The sequence below is a fragment of the Ostrea edulis genome, chromosome 5 (genome assembly GCF_947568905.1).
Source record: "Ostrea edulis chromosome 5, xbOstEdul1.1, whole genome shotgun sequence".
In the NCBI taxonomy this organism is placed as follows: Eukaryota; Metazoa; Mollusca; class Bivalvia; order Ostreida; family Ostreidae; genus Ostrea; species Ostrea edulis.
In genome coordinates this window covers 28,975,035-28,995,242 of record NC_079168.1, presented here as the reverse complement: position 1 = coordinate 28,995,242, position 20,208 = coordinate 28,975,035, and the positions used below count along the sequence as shown (strand labels likewise).

Below are 20,208 nucleotides of genomic sequence, written 5' to 3'. Positions count from 1 at the left end.
TATATGTATAGTCTGAAAATTTTCTTCTCAAGAACCACTGAGCCGGAGGAAAGTACATGAAGGCTTCCTAGCATAGTGCTTATTCAAGTTTGTTAAAATTATGGTTCCTGGGGGTAGGATAGGGTCACAATAGGGGATCAAAGTTTTACATACAAATATATTGGGAAAATCTTTAAAATTATTATTCTCAAGAACCATTGGACAGAGAATTTTACATTTACGTGAAAGCTTCCTGACATAGTGCAGACCTCTATTCAATTTTGTAAAAATCATGGCCCCTTGAATTAGGTTAGAGCCACAATAGGGATAAAAGTTTTACATGCAAATATATAAAGAAAATCTTGTAATATGGGCCAAGGTAACTCAGGTGAGCAGTGTGGTCATTGGGCCTCTTGTTGCCTTTAGGATTTAAAAGTAGACATTCAACATGTGTTCTTAACATGCATCACCAGCACAAATTATCAGTAATTGTAAGTCACTAATTATTGTAACGCACTGATTATCAGTAATTATAAGTCACTAATTATTGTAAGGCACTGATTATCAGTAATTGTAAGGCACTGATTATCAGTAATTGTAAGTCACTAATTATTGTAAGTCACTAATTATTGCAAGGCACTGATTATCAGTAATTGTAAGTCACTAATTATTGTAAGGCATTGATTATCAGTAATTGTAAGTCACTAATTATTGTAAGGCACTGATTATCAGTAATTGTAAGGCACAAATTATTGTAAGGCACTGATTATCAGTAATTGTAAGTCACTAATTATTGTAATACACTGATTATCAGTAATTGTAAGTCATTAATTATTGTAAGGCACTGATTATCAGTAATTGTAAGTCACTAATTATTGTAATGCATTGATTAACAGTAATTGTAAGTCACTAATTATTGTAAGGCATTGATTAACAGTAATTGTAAGTCACTAATTATTGTAAGGCATTGATTAACAGTAATTGTAAGTCACTAATTATTGTAAGGCACTGATTATCAGTAATTGTAAGTCACTAATTATTGTAAGGCACTGATTATCAGTAATTGTAAGTCACTAATTATTGTAAGGCATTGATTATCAGTAATTGTAAGTCACTAATTAGTGCAAGGCACTGATTATCAGTAATTGTAAGTCACTAATTAGTGCAAGGCACTGATTATCAGTAATTGTAAGTCACTAATTATTGCAAGGCACTGATTATCAGTAATTTAAAGTCACTAATCATTGTAAGGCATTGATTAACAGTAATTGTAAGTCACTAATTATTGTAAGGCATTGATTAACAGTAATTGTAAGTCACTAATTATTGTAAGGCATTGATTAACAGTAATTGTAAGTCACTAATTATTGTAAGGCACTGATTATCAGTAATTGTAAGTCACTAATTATTGTAATGCACTGATTATCAGTAATTGTAAGTCACTAATTATTGTAAGGCATTGATTATCAGTAATTGTAAGTCACTAATTAGTGCAAGGCACTGATTATCAGTAATTGTAAGACACTAATTAGTGCAAGGCACTGATTATCAGTAATTGTAAGTCACTAATTATTGTAAGGCACTGATTATCAGTAATTGTAAGTCACTAATTATTGTAAGGCACTGATTATCAGTAATTGTAAGTCACTAATTATTGTAATGCACTGATTATCAGTAATTGTAAGTCACTAATTATTGTAAGGCACTGATTATCAGTAATTGTAAGTCACTAATTATTGTAAGGCATTGATTATCAGTAATTGTAAGGCACTAATTATTGTAAGGCACTGATTATCAGTAATTGTAAGTCACTAATTATTGTAAGGCACTGATTATCAGTAATTGTAAGTCATTAATTGTAAGGCACTGATTATTGTAAGGCACTGATTATTAGTAATTGTAAGTCACTAATTATTGTAAGGCACTGATTATCAGTAATTGTAAGTCACTAATTATTGCAAGGCACTGATTATCAGTAATTGTAAGTCATTAATTGTAAGACACTGATTATCAGTAATTGTAAGTCACTAATTATTGTAAGGCACTGATTATCAGTAATTGTAAGTCATTAATTGTAAGACACTGATTATCAGTAATTGTAAGTCACTGTAATTATTGTAAGGCATTGATTAACAGTAATTGTAAGTCACTAATTATTGTAAGGCATTGATTAACAGTAATTGTAAGTCACTAATTATTGTAATGCACTGATTATCAGTAATTGTAAGTCACTAATTATTGTAAGGCACTGATTATTAGTAATTGTAAGTCACTAATTATTGTAAGGCACTGATTATCAGTAATTGTAAGTCACTGCAATTATTGTAAGGCACTGATTATCAGTAACTGTAAGTCATTAATTAGTGTAAGGCACTGATTATCAGTAATTGTAAGTCACTAATTATTGTAAGGCACTGATTATCAGTAATTGTAAGTCACTAATTAGTGTAAGGCACTGATTAACAGTAATTGTAAGTCACTAATTATTGTAAGGCACTGATTATTAGTAATTGTAAGTCACTAATTATTGTAAGGCACTGATTATTAGTAATTGTAAGTCAAATAAGCCATAATTTTAAGAAAACATTGGTGGAGAAAATGATGACCTGTTGAAAGACAGCATTGTAAAATGCATGGAAATGTAGCATTGTTTTATTCTGCAGGCATAGGAGAGGAAACTGCATTATTAAGATATACCGTATATACTCGCCTCTAAGTCAGATTTTTCGGAGTTAATTTTTGGTCCAAAACTCTATGTCCGACTTATAAGGCCAAAACAGATATGGCTTGGATATTGAGCACTTCATAATTATTAATTTCTCAAAATATTTTTTGAAACATAGGTAAAAACACTAGAGCATTGACTTGAAATTGTCAACCGATTCTGACAAAAATTTGTACCGACTTATAAGCGGGTCAATGGCAAATTCCTACAAAATAACCTTAAAAACTACAACCGACTTATAGGCGGACCAACTTGTAGGCGAGTATATACAGTATATATAGGTCTGCTGTTCCCATTGTTCAATCTTTTGATTATACATGTAGCCACTTAACCATTGTATCCCCTACCCAAAAGAATCACATTTTGGGATTGCAGTTCAGGATTGATGGGGTCTTTTCTGTAGAATATGTAGTAATGTAGGCCTGCTGGGTTATCAGGAGTTCATTATAGTAAGAATGTTGGTTGTATATTGTTTGACGTCCCTCCCAAGAATTTTTCACTCATATGGAGACGTCACCGGGCTGCAAAATTTAGGCCTATGCTCAGCGCTTACAGCCTTTGAGCAAGGAGGGATCTCTATTGTGACACGGGGCCTAAGACAATTTTTGCTGTCTCATCCGAAAGACCGTCCCATTTAGTCACCTTGTATGACAAAGAAGAGGTACTGAGGACCTATTCTAACCGGGATCCTTACGGAACTATTATAAGAATGTCATTACAGTCTAACTGCATGGGATCCTTATGGGACTATTATAAGAATGTCATTACAATCTAACTGGGATCCTTACGGGATTATTATTAGAATGTCGTTACAATCTAACTTGGATCCTTACAGGATTATTATTAGAATGTCATTACAATCTAACTGGGATCCTTACGGGACTATTATTAGAATGTCATTACAATCTAACCGGGATCCTTACAGGACTATTGTAAGAATGTCATTACAATCTAACCTGGATCCTTACGGGACTATTGTAAGAATGTCATTACAATCTAACCGGGATCCTTACGGGACTATAAGAATGTCATTACAATCTAACCTGGATCCTTACGGGACTATTGTAAGAATGTCATTACAAGTGACATGTGAGTGTAGAAATGGGATGTGGTGTGAAAAAGTCGTTAACAAACTCATGTTTACTTTCCAGAAGATTCGATGCACGTCCAAGAAAGTCCACTGTTGTTGGACATCAGGAAGATTTACAGAGAGGCTGTTGCAGAGGAAGAGGGCTGTTCCCGAGGCACCAGAGGGGAACATTCCCATACAGGTAAATACATAGAATGTGTCTGTTACTCGAGGCACCAGAGGGGAACAATATCATATGATACATAGACTGGGTTACTCGAGGCACCAGAGGGGAACAATCTCGCTCTATTAGACTGTTACTCAAGGCACCAGAGGGGAAAAGTCTCACTCAGGTAATACATAAATAATGTGCATTTCTCGAGGCACCAGAGGGGAACAATCTTACACAATACATAGACTGTCTGTTACTAGAGGCACCAGAGGGGAACATGCAGTCTCGCTCGGGTAATGCATAGACTCGCTTCAGTATTTGAGCACCAGAAGGAAATTTGGAACAGGCGATGTGAATATTTTGTTTGTAGAGTATATTGATATGTGGTTTTAGATCACCTGAGTTATTGCAATTGGTTGTCGTCCATAGTGCGTGAACAATTGAACATTGATAACTACCATTCCAATTTTTTTCAAATTTGGTATGAAGCACATTTTGGACAAAGGGGACATAATATGTAAATTTCAGGACTCCTGCACCCCTGGGGGATGGGGCAAAAACTGCCAAAAATTGACCGATTTTTTTAAATCTGCTCTTACAACCGCACATATATAAGAAAAACTAAATGCATACAGGGTTTGACACTAAGGCACGTCCGACCAACCGAATCTACTAAATGATAGGTCCGGTCGGGTAAAATAGTCCGACTGGTCATGTTAAAAAATAAACAAGAAACTTTAATTTTAAACCAGAAGGTATTTTATTCTTAAACCAGAAAAATAACTGCAAAGAGTTTGAGAGCAATATGGAACCGCTTGGTGACATAATCTCTATTTTTGGTTCTAATAAATAAGTCGCGGTCGGAAGTGATGTTTTACAACATCTACTCAATGTTAATGTGTGTAAAGTTATGTTTCGGATAAATAGATATAAATTGATTTCATTTTTAAAAAAACGTTTAATTGAATTAAATATTTATAAGAAAGTGTTTATCAAATTAATGAATTACGTCATAAACAGCCATTTTTCGTTGTTGAAATACAGGGTTTGAAATTACCTCATGTCCGTAAGTTCGAGACTAGTAAAAAACGTGTCAGACTAGTAAATTCTCTATAGCACTAGTCCGTATGGACTAGTGAAAATCCGGAAATCAATCTTGAATTGGTTAAGATTTTAGTAAAATTTGTCTGAGTCTCTTAGATGTTTGAACTTATTGTCGATTACCTGCATGGTTAAGTGTTTGCGTGACTATGACATCCTGATCTTCCAAACACATGGAACGAGCGAGTAGGAATGAATGGACCCACGGGTGATGGAGAGAGGAACGAAGCGTAATCAACCATGGGTTTCCGACAATGTGAGATTGATCACTGTTCGTTATCTTCACCTTTCATACTGGACGGACTAGTGAAATGCTTTGCGGACTAGTGAACATCAATAGTGACTAGTCCGTACAGACTAGTGCTTGAAAAAGTTAATTTCGAACCCTGAAATATGTGCGGGAATGTCTCTATATTCAAATACGACTTCTCGTCCTCAAGGAAAGATGTTCCAAGAGAGAAAAAAATGAAAAGGTTGGCAAGAAACAAAGCAGGGCTTATGAAATAGAAATTTTAAAAAAAAAAGGTTGAGGTCATTTTATTCTAAATGGACTAAAGAATTTCCGTGACAGGTAGAATTTAAAGAAACAGAAAACGTATTTGAAAATAAAAGCATCAAATTGAAGGATGAGATTAAAGATTTGTTTGAGACAATTAAATATGTTTTAGTTCAAATTTAACGTTTGTAATTTGAATTAAGTATTGAGATATATATGGAGAATCTATCAGGGGTTTTTTTTCTGGAAAGTTGGTCAGGGCTAGTGGATGTAAGGTCAGATCCAGTAAAAATCATTTGAAGTAGCCCGACTGGTCTAGTGCTCAAAAAACTCTGGCATAGGGATTTAGAGCAGGAAGGCCTCTTCCAAAATTGCAAATTTCATGATTCCGGGGATAGAGGTTCTGACCCCAGGGCGGGGCCAAACTTGTTATGTAGTGTTTCTGTGTAAAACACTTAAATTACATCTGTAGTGCTATTAATACTAAATTGAAACCAAATGGATATTTATAGAAAGAACAGATAGTCCTTTACCAAAATTGTAAATTTGATGATCCAAGGGGTAGGGGTTTTGGTATCAGTGTGGGGCCAAAATGGTCAGTTATTGAATGTGTGAACAAAAGAACATTTTTAACCTCTTGATAAGTAGCATTCTTATTCCTTTCAAATTTTGTGGTAAGCATGTTTTGGACAAGAGGGATATAAATTGTAAATTTCAGGACTTCTGCACCCATGGGGCCTTGGGGATGGGGCAAAAAATGATGAATCTTCAAAAATCTTCTCTACAATCACTCATGTGTAAGAAAAGTAAAATGCATAGTGATGTATACATAGCAAGAAGGCCTCTACAAAAATTGTAGATTTTATGATCCCTGGGGTAGAGGTTCTGAACCCAGGATGGGGTCAAAACTTAGTATTATATGGTATAAATGTGTAAAACATTTAAATAATATCTTCTTTAATGCTATTGATACTGAATTGAAACTATATAAATATATATTTAAAAGAAGTAGGTCAACCTTTACCAAAATTGTAAATTTCATGATCCCAGGGGGTAATGTTTTTGGTATCAGGGTGGGGCCAAAATCATTTTAGTGATTATTGTCTTTATCATTTGAAAGACTTCTTTATGTTTGCTGTTACAGTATAAAAACTAACTGCTTATTTAGGGAAAGCAGGAAAGGGTGTACTAAAATTATGAATTTTGCAACCTTATGGCTTTAACTAGATAGGACAGGTCCAAATTATAGTCATATTGTGTTAATGTTAGATTTTTTATGGCCCCCTTCATTTCTTTGCACCTGTGGGTCAGTCAGTAGACCACATGTTGTCCACTCAATATCCTGAGAACTTGACTTGATCGTAATGATATTTCATATGTGGGTTGGTTATGAGTAGAAAAGAACCCCTATTGTTTTTTAGGTCAAAAAGTCAAGGGTCACTCTACTCTGGACATAAGAAGACATTGTCCTCTCAATATCTTGAGAACCCTTTGCTTGACAGACTTCAAACTTGGTACACTAGTACATCTTCTCGAGAAGATGACCCCTATTAATTTTAACGTCACATGATCAAAGGTTAAGGGTCAAACTGGACATAGTAATATACTGTCCGCTCAGTATCTTGAGAACTCTTTGCTTGATATCAAACTTAATGGTATACTGGTACATCTTCAGGAGAAGATGACCCCTATTGATTTTTAGGTCACGTGGTCAAAGGTCAAGGGTTAAACTAGATATAGGAATATACTGTTCATTCAATATCTTGAGAACCCTTTGCTTGACAGACATCAAACTTCGTACATCTTTAGGAGAAGATTACCCCTGTAGATTTTTAGGTCATGTGGTCAAAGGTCAAGGGTCAAACTGGACATAGAAATATACTGACCACTCAATATCTTGAGAACCTTTTGTTTGACAGACATCAAACTTGGTACACTAGCTGGTACATCTTCAGCGGAAGATGACCCTATTGATTTTTAGGTCACATGGTCAATCCACTCTTGACATAGGAAGATATTGTCTGCTCAATATTTTGAATTGATGATACTACTTTCAATTAAATGATGTATATGTATAATTGTTTTCAATTTTGCACCATGGGGGATATATATGTTTTACAAACATCTCTTGCTTATATTATGTTAAACCCTTCATCAGTATAGACACTTTCAAGGGCATTTAAGTTTTAAGAACACATCATAGCCTCTGGCACTAGTGATACTTTTAACTAATACTCGGGTGATAAAAAAGGCTTGTGGATCTCTTGTTACAAACAATTTCAGTCTATCATCATGTAACTACAATTTTCCATACTGGTTTGTCTTGTATGAAAACAGGTAAAAATAGTGGAAATCATGGTATAGTCCTCATGCAGTAACTTCAAAAACATTCACATCTCCCCTCCATCTAATCACCTTCAACAGGAAGATTAATGGTGTACACAAATCTCTCGCATGTCAAAACAAATATAGGAATGTTGGATGCCCATAACCTGTGTTAAAGTCATAATGCAGCTCTGACCGATAATACAAAATCTACACTAAAACAATTTTTTGTAGTGGGGAAAACAAAACACTTTTTCAATAGAATGAAATGTGAGATAGAGGAAGCAGGCAGAGCAGTTTATCATATAAGACATCTATCCTGTTTATGAATGTGTTGTGGTAAATACCGGTAGTTGTTTTTGTAGCTATAGGCACAGATCTATGTATTTTCTATAATCATTGTCAGACTTTGAACTTTAGAAGTTTGATATATACAAAGAAATGAGGTGAGATCTGTCATGCTTATGCCAGCCAGATATCTGGAAGGGGGCCCACTAGTGTGGACAATACCTGTAATTCTGCACAGAAATAAAAAGGAATCGACCACAACAATTCTTCTCTATATTAGGATGATTTAGATCACGTTTTATGATGGTACACATGTATTTGCTGAAGTGCACTGTGATATTTACACGTTTACTCTCATGAAATTCATTTACTTGATATTAGTCGTTAATTTTATGAAATTGTACAGGAATTAATTTTTGTAAGGGAAAATGTCAATGTTCTGTGTGGTATGTACTTTTAAATGTACTTCTGCCCAGCTACACATGTAGCTCTTTAAATCGCTGTTCATAACTGCAGCCAGCTTCTTGAACCAATGACACCTTGCAATGCTAAAAGTTAATGTTTGACGGGCTGGCAACGGATCACGATAAGCTCCATGAAAAATTGATGTTTTTGTTATCCCTTGGTGTAAGAATGAAGCTACAACAAGCTTAGACTAATGGTGTGATGGGTGCACAATAAATGTGGTCAAAGATAATATCACATAAAAAATTCATAAACACCTTTTGATGATTCTTGCAGGGGGTTGATTTCTTGTAAAGGTCAAGGATTTCAGCTAATGAAAAACATTCATTAAGTTATATACTTAGTATAAATAAGGTAGTCTTAGAAGGGGTTTCAGGTGAATTGGCATTTGATGAACTTTGTTGATTATTTTTGCACTTTCAGACATATTAGATGAACTTACAAGCATAGCAGACACTCATGGAAACTTAGACAGTGTGGCAATGCCAGTGTTTAGCCTGAATGATTCGGACATCATGGATCAAAAGGAAAAATCTACTGATAGTGTTCATTCTCCTGTAAACCCAAGGGTACGTCCACCAGTGTCTCCGGGATCTGATAATGTACAGGAATTAGTGCAGAACTTGTCACATCTAGGAGCTGACTTGAACGGGAACCCAGTCTACCACAATCAAACTAAGGGAGTGGACAGGCGAATTGTAAATCAACAGATGAGCAGGGACTGGGAGGAGCTGGAACTGTCCATGGAGGTCCTGGATGATTTAATGGGGAAATCCCCAGATCAGCAGAAATCTCCTTTCCTACTCTCTCCAGAGTACAATTTTTTTGGTGACCATCAAAAGTCCTCTCTGCTAAACTCACCGCTGTGTCCCCAGCCCACGGATAATTCCTCCTCCCAGGGGTTGGATTTATCCGATGACCTGGAGGAGTCCTTTGTTCCATTTAAGGAGGGCTTCAGTTTGGAGGGCGGGACAACCCCAGCTAAGAGAGTTACTTCCGACCTGGATAAGGATAATGGTTCAGGACAGAATAACACAGATGATTTACTAGCCAGGTTTCAAAAACTGAAGCAGAAGACTTCTCAGATACAAAATAGTCACCAACATGGACCGGAGTCTTGTACATGACTGGATCTGTGAATAATCCCCGCAGTATTGTTAAGTTTGTGTTTCTAAGTTACTCTTTGTTAAGGAGACCGGAATGCTAAGCTGCTCAATTCACTTATTGTTGCATTTAGAATATTTGATCTGCAACATCACATTGTTATTGTGAAAATGTATTTGTAGCAGTATTCTTTTATTTAGAAAAGGGATTTCCATTTAAAGAATTTGGTTTTATCAAGTGAAAGTTACATTGTATTCATGGACAATTTACATGTGTATGGGGTAAAAGGTAAATCAGAATGAAGTAAAAAAAAATCATATATTGCTCTATACCTCTTGTGATAAAATCCTTGTCAATGTGAAGAATGCTAACTGAGGACAATTTTTCATCTGTGAAAATACGACAATGTAACTGTAGAATCCATAGTGTACGCAGGTACAGTTAGTTAAACAGGTACTAGTGTAGGCAGGTATTAGTGTACGCAGGTACTAGTGTATGCAGGTATTAGTGTACGCAGGTGCTAGTTTACACAGGTACTAGTGTTTGCAGGTACAAGTGTACGCAGGTACCACTTTCTTATTGTCTCTATTCTTCATAAACAGCATTTTAATGTTTTTCCTGATCTATTTATTAAATGTGTACATGCACTCTAATGAGTTTATTTTGGAAATGTTCATGTTATAGTAGGAGTGAAGTTATCTATTGACATGGTCATATGATATTTTTTTTTAGGAGATTACAGAATATGATTAAGGCCCCACCATGTGGAAGGTGCGCTATAGTATTTACTGTCTGTTTATTATGGCAGGTGCCCTACAGTAATCATTGTCTGTCTATCAGTCCTTTCTATGCTATGCGATAACTAAGTTTCCTAGATTTTATGGATGATTTTTGGATTAGGCAGAGGAAAACGCATTTATCGGCTTCATCATTATGGAGTTATGGGACTTATTTTTTTTAATAATATATACAATGAGATAATAGCACTTTCTATGACACACAAAAACTTAGATTACTTGAGAAAAATTTTCATAGAATTTAAAGGTAATGCTTGGATTAGGAAGACCTCTTTCAATTTTCAGATTACTGGGTTTTATCATTATAGGATTACTTAACTTAGAATTATTTTTTTATGATAATTAGATTACAGCATTCTTTGGCACAAGATATCTTAGAATCCAGAAAAACAGTTAAGGTGGATGTACCAACTATCCGATTTAACTACCAGACCAAACACACCTAGTTATTTGTAGAGCACCTGATGGATATATTCATTGCAGGGCCCTTTCTGACTTGTCAACATCCAGTCTGATTAAAATCAAATTTCTCACTTCGCTCTTGATATACAATATTGCCGAGAAGTGAGAGGTTTGATTTTCATCAGACTGGTCGACATCGGTTTTTTCAGTCATAGAATCATCTTTAGTCCATGACTTCATTTCACGCATCATCAGGATTATTATGAGTTATCGCGTATTATATGCTTTTTTAAAATTTGAAATGTATGAGTAGGTATGGGTTTTTCCTTGACCCTTTTTTAATCGTTAATTCATTTTTAATGTATTTTATTTTTAAGCAAAAACTTGAGTTTGGTAAGAGTATGTATAAGCATTGATGTTTCCATGCATTACTAAATGTGATGAAATTAGATCATGTGAGAAATGGACTGTTTATTAACAATTCATTTACAGGTGTTTCAGGTGTACATGTAATAAATGATTTACCTGTTTACGAGGGTTGTTGAAGAGTTCTGGTCTAACATCATAAGGTTAAACATTATTTTCAACAAAGATGAACTTCAGCTGTACAACTTTGGCAAGTGTAGAAAGCTTCCATCAACTTGAGATTAAAAAAAATTAAAACTAAAAATAGATGGAGATAGATGAATGATTTGATGTCCTGTAATGGCTGTCATTTTCTAAAAATAGATAGAAATCACTGTTATATTTTGTCAATAGTCATATGATCTGTACCTATAGTTGTGTAATATCCTGTAATATTCACTACTTCAGGTGCTAGGACACCCAAAGGACATTTTCAATTCTCGGTTTTTATAATTGCACCCCTTCAATTCTTGGGACATATAGTATTTTGTGAGCAGAAAAAAGTGCATCTTGGTTGTAACTTTCAAGCCAAAATTGAGAGGGCTTTGATATTTTTGGGATGTACTCCTTAAGCAGGCGCTTTGTGACTTAGCTATGTTTATCTTTAAATCAGTTATTGAAAACTTGTAACTATAACATTTGTGGTGCATCTATTTGAAGAAGGGCTTTCAATTTTAGTACAGTGGATATAGATATAATCTTGTCCAGCGTTACATTGTAACGGCAATGAATACCGAAAACTGTTCCCATACTGTGTCACAAACACAATTTGAATTATTTATGACTCTAATCATAAACCCTTGTGTGTAAAGTGGTTCAGATGAAGTTTTACAGCTGTCTGGCAGGAGCATTTTATGTGGAGTAAATTTGGGATAGTCTGTGTAATTTGTTTAGCTTTTTGTTGTTGAATATGTGAATTAAATATATGATATATGGTAATAAAATTCTTTAAAAGCTTCTATGTTCACTGTATATAATATACAAATTTATAGTATATAATGACATAAGGTCATAAAACATGAGAGCAGAGCTTGTATGGTGTGACAGGTCAACAGGGGATGCTTACTCCTCCTCGGCACCTGATCCCACGTTATGAGTTTGTAGAATGCAGATTATAGATTTCGAAGTTACATGTACCAGACACAGAGTTTACCCCACAACCTTTAAGATAAATGTTTGCCCTCTCCTGGATCAATATAAAAGGGCAGGTAAGCAAAATCTTTTTTTTCCTAAAGAGGTAGGAACTTGTTGATTGAAAGAAACTGATACAGATACCTAAAAATAAACCCTGTAAAATCGGTAGGGAAATATGATTAAATTTGGATGAACTTTTGTTTATTTGCATGGGGGGGGGGATTTATTTCAGTTGGGAGAGGGCAAACATTAATTTTGCACATGACTTGATGGGCCATATTTATAGTATGGGCTTTCTTTCTGTTAGCTTTTTGTGTTGGGGCCGTATCTTCCACACTGTTTGGTCTAGGACTATCAAACCTGATCAGCTGATGCGGGGGGGGGGGGGGGGGGGGGGGGGGGGGTTGGAATTCTAACCCAGACCTCTTCCGATTTTTTTGGCTATTGCTGGGGGAAAATAGGGACAAACGAGAGCCACAGATCTGCCCCATATATCACTTGTTCATGTATTTATTTATTTTTACTTCTACATGTATAAACAAATTTAGGTTTCATTTTTTAAATAAGTTTGTAGGAAATATGGTCACGGTAGTTAATATCAGAAATAAAACCAGTTGCTGTGGGTTGGGGTGACCATGCACATTCTCAGTAATGAAAAATGTTTTAATGCATATGAAAGGTCGATGGGCTCATTTATTGAAAAAAGAAAGAAAAAACATTAAATGTGTTATTAATGAATGAATTCGATTTTCTCTTAAATAACAAATTAGTCTAGTTATGATAAGTTAGTTATCTCGTTATAATGAATTATATACATCTTATTATAATGTATAGTTATCTCTTAATAACAAATTAGAATCTCATTATAACAAGTTGATTATCTTATTATAACAAGCTAGTTATCTCGTTATAATGAAATTGTATAATGAGTTATAAAATCTTAAAACTAGTTAATCCATTATGAGTTTGCATTAACATGAGTTAGTGTCTATGGAAACATTTTTAAAAAGGGGCATGGACACAATTTGAGCTGAAAATTTTCAAATTTTATTTTTCCATTTTTAACGTTTAGAATGCTTAACTAAGATATCTGATGATCAGCAAAAATTTGAATGTCAGTTGTCGAGGTACATGGGAGATGCAGAACTCGCAATTCTTTGTTGTGTAAACAAGGCCCGTGCCATGTTTCTTTTACATAGGATAAATATACTAATAAAAGTTCATTTAAAGCAGATTTTTCAATTACATTTTAATTTTGAACACAATTAAATAGTTTCTAGTTTGTAGCACATCTCATTTTGTTTTAAACATGCTATTTTCTATTGAGTAATCTATATGTAAACAAACATGGCAGAGGCTTGTTCACATATCAAAGAATTGTGAGTGATGTACCTCTCTTGTAACTCAACTCAACTTGATATTCAAATTTTGGTTGACCATTAGAAATACTTAATGAGGCATTGTAAACAATAATAATGGAAAAATAAAATTAGAAAATTTTCAGCTCAAATCGTGTCCATGTCCCTTTAAGGGCCTCTTCTTTTCAAAAGGCCAACACAACCATTAGTAATTATTTATATCTCCAAAAATGAAGTCCTTAAATTATTTGGCATGTAACTACATGTATAATGTAAGACTATTAGTCATCGTAAAGATAACAAAATTTAGTTTTTTCATTTCTTGCTCCAAGGGAATATGTAAGTGACAATATACTTTATTGAATTCAACAATTATAGTCCAAGTTTCTGTTGTCAAAAATTAATGTAACTTTTATTTGTCGTTGTAATAAGTTGAATTAGACAACTTACAGTGAAACTGATTTTTCAAAATTCTATAGTTAAATAGATATTTGAGCAACAACAAAAAATCAACCAGGCTATATGCAGATGCTGTTGAGAAGATACATGTACTTATACGAGTTAGTTAATGTCAATCCCCAATAAATATAACCATGAATAAAATATCAGGTAGCGGGCACAGAGAATTATTACTACATGTACTTCCCGTTTTGAATTAATGAAGGCCTGCTAGGATCGTATCAAAGGAAAGAAAGTATTTTTGAAGGTGTAATAACGTGAATCAATTAAGGCGTACATGTAACAACGAAAAATAAAAGCTACCATGATTTGAAAGAAAAACGTGATAACATGAAAGAAGGTGATATAACGCAAATGATGACACGGATTTAAAAGGCGTAATAACACGAGCGAAAGAAAACACGGTATAATGCTGAAGACGGGCGTTATAACACGAATGAAATGCGAAATAACGTGGATTTAAAAGAAGAAAGACCTCATAACGCGAAATAAACGCGGTATTTAATGCTAAAGACTGGCGTTATAACACGAATGAAATGCGAAATGACCTGGATTTAAAAGGTGTAGTAACGCGGAAGAAAGGCATAATTCGGAAGAAAGACATCATAACGCTAAATAAACGCGGTATAACACGAATAAAATACGAAATAACGCGGATTGAAAAGGTGTAATAACGCGGAAGAAAGGCGCAATAACGCGAAAGAATGGTGTTGTAACGCGGATTCAAAAGGCATAATAAACGCAAATAAAAGGTATAAGGCGAATCAACGGTGTTATAACGTGAAAGAAAGACACCATAACGCAAAATAAACGTGGTATAGCGCTAAAGAAAGGCGTTATAACATTAATGAAATGCGAAATAACGCTGAAGAAAGGCGTAGTAACGCTAAAGAGGGACGTAATAACGCGATATTAAAATTAAAAGCGTAATAAAGTGAAGTTAAAAGCGTAACAAAGCGAAGTTACAAGTGTAATAACGGAAAATTAAAAGCGAATAACGCGGGTTCAAATGCAGAATAACGCAGATTTAAAAGCATAACTACGCAAAGTTAAAAGTATAACGCGAAGTTAAATGCGTAACAACGCGAATATACGCGAAGTTGAAAACGTAATAATGGGAAATTTTTTGAAAGTTAATAACGTGGATTTTAGGATATTTAAACAGTGGCTGATTTAATGGCGGCCTATCACCCCTCCTCTCTCAGTGTCATAAATATAATTCAGTTCTTGTAGAAACACGTTCAAACAGTCGAAAGTATATAGGTCTTATTTTGTCAGAACTCGGGTGTTTCAGACTTCGCTCCCTAACAACCCCTCTACCCCCATTACTTCGCCCTGGGCCCATCGGGGGGGGGGGGGCTGAAGACAAACCACGCCAGCCGTAATACCTCCCCCGTTCATACATTTCTGGATCCGCCACCGCTATACGTTTAGTTATTTGGATGTTCTCCTTATATTGGTAGATAGTGTAGGTTTTGAAATAAAAATCTATACACGAAGTATGAAATGGGTATTTTGCACAATTTTTAGCTCACCTGAGCTGAAAGTTCAAGTGAGCTTTTCTGATCGCCTGTTGTCCGTCGTCCGTCCGTCTGTCTGTAAACTTTTTACATTTTCGACTTCTTCTCCAGAACCACTGGGCCAAGTTTAACCAATCTTGGCCAAAAGCATCCTTGGGTGAAGAGCTTTCCAGTTTGTTCAAATGAATGGTCTTGTCCCTTTCAAAAGGGAGATCATCACACACATGCTAAAATAGGGTGGGATCATTTAAAAGTTTTCTCAAAACCCACTGGGCCAGAAAAGCTGAAATTTACATGAAAGCTTCCTGACATACTGCAGATTCACGTTTGTTCAAATCATGGCCCCGGGGGTATGATTGGGCCACAATAGGGTATCAAAGTTTTACATACAAATATTATAGGAAAAATCTTCTTCTCAAGAACCATTGGGCCAGAAAAGTTGAGATTTACATGAAAGCTTCCTGACATAGTGCAGATTCATGTTTGTTCAAATCAGGGCCCCTAGGGGTTGGATGGAGCCACAATAGGGGATCAAAATTTACATGCATATATATAGACAAAATCTTTGAAAATCTTCTTCTCAAGAACCATTGGGCCAGAAAAGCTGAGATTTACATGAAAGCTTCCTGACATAGTGCAGATTCAAGTTTGTTCAACTCATGACCCTCGGGGGTTGGATGGGGCCACAATAGGGGATCAAAGTTTTACATGCAGGTATTTAGGAAAATCTTTGAAAATACTCTTCTCAAGAACCAATGGGCTTGGATTGGGCCAGAAAACCTTAAATTTACATGAAAGCTTCCTGACATAATGCAGATTCAAGTTTGTTAAAATCATGGCCCCCGGGGGTAGGATGGGGCCACAAGGGGTGATCAAACTTTTGCATTCAAATATATAGGGAAAATCTTTAACAATATTCTTCTCAAAAACTACTGGAAAGTAGAAATTTACATGACAGCTTCCTGACATAGTGCAGATTGAAGTTTGTTAAAATTATGGGCCCTGGGGGTAAGATGAGGCGACAATGGGGGATCAATTTTTACATACAAATATATAGGAAAAATCATTAAAAATCACTGGGCCAGAAAAGTTTACATTCACATGAAAGTTTTCTGACCTAGTCCTGATTCAACTTTGAAAAAATCATGCCCCCGGGAGTAGGTTGGGGTAACAATAGGGATCAAAGTTTTGCATGCGAATATATAGGAATTTTTTTTTAAATATGAGCCAAGGTGACTCAAGTGAGCGATGTGGCCCATGGACCTCTTGTTTGAAAGTAAAAACCCTTTATAAAATGATCGGAGTATCCTAGCTTCTCGTAAGGATAACCCACCCACCTTTAGTGCCAAATCTAGATCGAACCTGTTTTTTTATGCCCCTTTCTCTTAGAAAAGGTGACATAGTTTTTGTTCTGTTTGTCTGTCCGCAAAAACTTGACCTTGGCTATAACGTTTAAATGGATGGTGATAGAGCATCTTCGCAAGCCAAGCGTTTTCGGTCCGCTTCGAACCCCACAAAAGCGAAGCGGACCGAAAACGCTTGGCTTGCGAAGATGGTGATAGAGCTTTCATATAGCATGTGTGTATTCCTTGTGACAATACTTTTCTTTGGTACATGTAGCAAAATTTATGACCTTGTGACTTTGACCTTGGAGTTTGATTTACTTTTGAAAAACTTTAATATTGGCCATAACTCTAGAAACGTTTACTGCTAGGGATTTCTTGTACATGTGTATTCTTGTTGACGCGACCTTTCTTTTGGTACCATGCGTGAGTGTTTCACAAACACATCCTGGTTGGTTTTTTTTAATACAACGACAGAAAAAAGTATCTACAATTATCTGAATAGAACACGCATGTACATATATGAATATGTACAGGCTGTCATAGATCTGTGTACGATAAAATGTCTATGAACAAAAATACCTGTAAGGTAAGTAGGCCAAGTCAGAGTTATGGGAGAAAAAATGCGTGTATATTTTGAAAAGTAGGCGAACACGACAAACTTCGGGGAAGTGGAAGGTCCGGGCTATTGAAGTATAGGAGGTCAGAGATAATGAAAGCGGTTATGTCATATATGGTTTTCTAGATAAATTACTGGTATAGTAGACAAAAACGGTAGCTATAGTAAATAAATGGTTTTATCGTAGAAGACGGCGGTAACTTCGCATTGCATATTCCCTGGACACGCAAGTAACCGACATCCTCAGGAGAGTTTCACTCGAAATAAATTCAAGTTAAGTGTTAATATATAGACATCATGGCTTTATTTATAGAGAAAGTCTTGTACTCTCTACGATTAATTTATATGAATGTGTTGATTGTAGATTAACGTCAATGACCGACAATATTCGGTGGAATTTCAAATTAAGTACCCTGTGCTAATCTTAGTGCACAGACTCCTTCGTTTCGCATTCTTACGTCTTTGTTTCATGTTATTACACCTTTGTTTCGCCTTAGTACCCTTTATTTCATGTTAATTATTTAGCCTTTGTTTCGCGTTATTACACCTTTGTATTGCGTTACATTTTTTTTCGCGTTATTACGCCTTTGTTTTGCGTTACTACCCTTTGGTTCGCGTTATTACGCCTTTGTTTTGCGTTACTACATCTTTGGTTCGCGTTATTACGCCTTTGTTTTGCGTTATTACATCTTTAGTTCGCGTTACTACATCTTTGGTTCGCGTTATTACACCTTTGTTTTGCGTTACTACATCTTTAGTTCGCGTTACTACATCTTTGGTTCGCGTTATTACGCCTTTGTTTTGCGTTACTACATCTTTGGTTCGCGTTATTACGCCTTTGTTTTGCGTTACTACGCCTTTGGTTCGCGTTATCACGCCTTTGTTTCGCGTTACTACATCTTTTTTTCGCGTTGTTACACCTAAAAAAAATAAATGTTTATTCAGTATATACATACATACAAACACACATACATAAATACCAAGGATAACCCATGAAAGCTCGAAAGCTTATTTCCAATGGGGTCCTTTAATGTACGGATGTTTGCGCTAGGGGGTCATTTATGTGGGAGGAAACCGGAGTACCCGGAGGAAATCCACGTGTCTGAGCGGGTGACCGCCATTCCCTCTCACATACATTTACTACCGATCACAAGGATCGAGCTCGGGTCGCAGCGGTGAGAAGCGAGAGCGCTACCTCTACGCTACCCGGCCTTTGCTTCGCGTTACTATATCCCACCCCACCCCCATCCCCAGTTATTATGCCTTTGTTTCGCATTATTACACCTTATTTGTCTCATTTTATTACGCCTTTGTTTCGCGTTAGTACACCTTTGTTTCATGATAATTATTTAGCCTTTGTTTCGCGTTATTACACCTTGTTTGTCTCATGTTATCACGCCTTTGTTTCGCGTAGTACACCTTTGTTTCATGAGAATTATTTAGCCTTTGTTTCGCGTTATTACACCTTGTTTGTCTCATGTTATCACGCCTTTGTTTCGCGTTAGTACACCTTTGTTTCATAATAATTATTTAGCCTTTGTTTCGCGTTATTACACCTTATTTGTCTCATGTTATTACGCCTTTGTTTCGCGTTAGTACACCTTTGTTTCATGAGAATTATTTAGCCTTTGTTTCGCGTTATTACACCTTATTTGTCTCATGTTATTACGCCTTTGTTTCGCGTTAGTACACCTTTGTTTCATGAGAATTATTTAGCCTTTGTCGCGTTACTACACCTTTGGTTCGTGTTATCATGCCTTTGTTTTGCGCTACTACGTAATTTTTTCTCTCGTTATTACGGTTTTGTTTCGCGTCACTACATCTTTGTTTCGCGTTATGTCGACTTTCACTTCTTTTGCGTTAAATGTCGACGATTTTATCTATCTATATACGTCGATCGACTTGATATAATCCAATGAATTATAAGTAAATGACACCACAGAATCTTCCATACCTCCTTCATATTTGGATATTTTATTGAATTACCGTATATCAGGTTTTTTCCGCGTCATGTTTTTTCCGCGAATCAGAACCTAAAATAGTGTATTAAATTTACGCGAATCAAAATTTCACTATTTCAAAGTCATCGTGAAAATATAATTCACGATTATTTAAACTTATAAAAGAAGCTAGCTTGTGAAAGTATAACTCTTAATTTCTAATGCAAAAAAATTCACACGGTGAAACGATTTACACGATTTCTGAGTTACTGATCACACAACGATTTTGCACTTTTCTTTATACTATAGTAAATAAGTACTGCTGTATGTGACCGTAATAATCCATCCCAAGGCGTTACCCTATCTGTTGTACTTGTATTAAACGACCTCCTGTCTAACGGGACCAACGACCGTGATTTTTACAACATTTCCGTGTGATTTCACGAAATTTTACCTTTATTCAACGACTGTACATTTTTCGATCTACGCGATTCCTACTTTCGATTT

General features: G+C 35.6%; 1 protein-coding gene across 1 annotated transcript in view; it reads left to right on the top strand.

Annotated features, from left to right (window-relative positions):
* LOC125650246 (uncharacterized) overlaps positions 1-12,287 on the top strand; it is a 63,750-nt gene extending 51,463 nt beyond the window's left edge. The window contains exons 17-18 of the mRNA XM_048878368.2: positions 3,856-3,975; positions 9,044-12,287. Coding sequence (XP_048734325.2) covers positions 3,856-3,975; positions 9,044-9,747 — 824 coding nt within the window. The 3' untranslated portion in view covers positions 9,748-12,287. The remainder of the gene's footprint in view (positions 1-3,855; positions 3,976-9,043) is intronic.
* Positions 12,288-20,208: the final 7,921 nt, after the last annotated feature.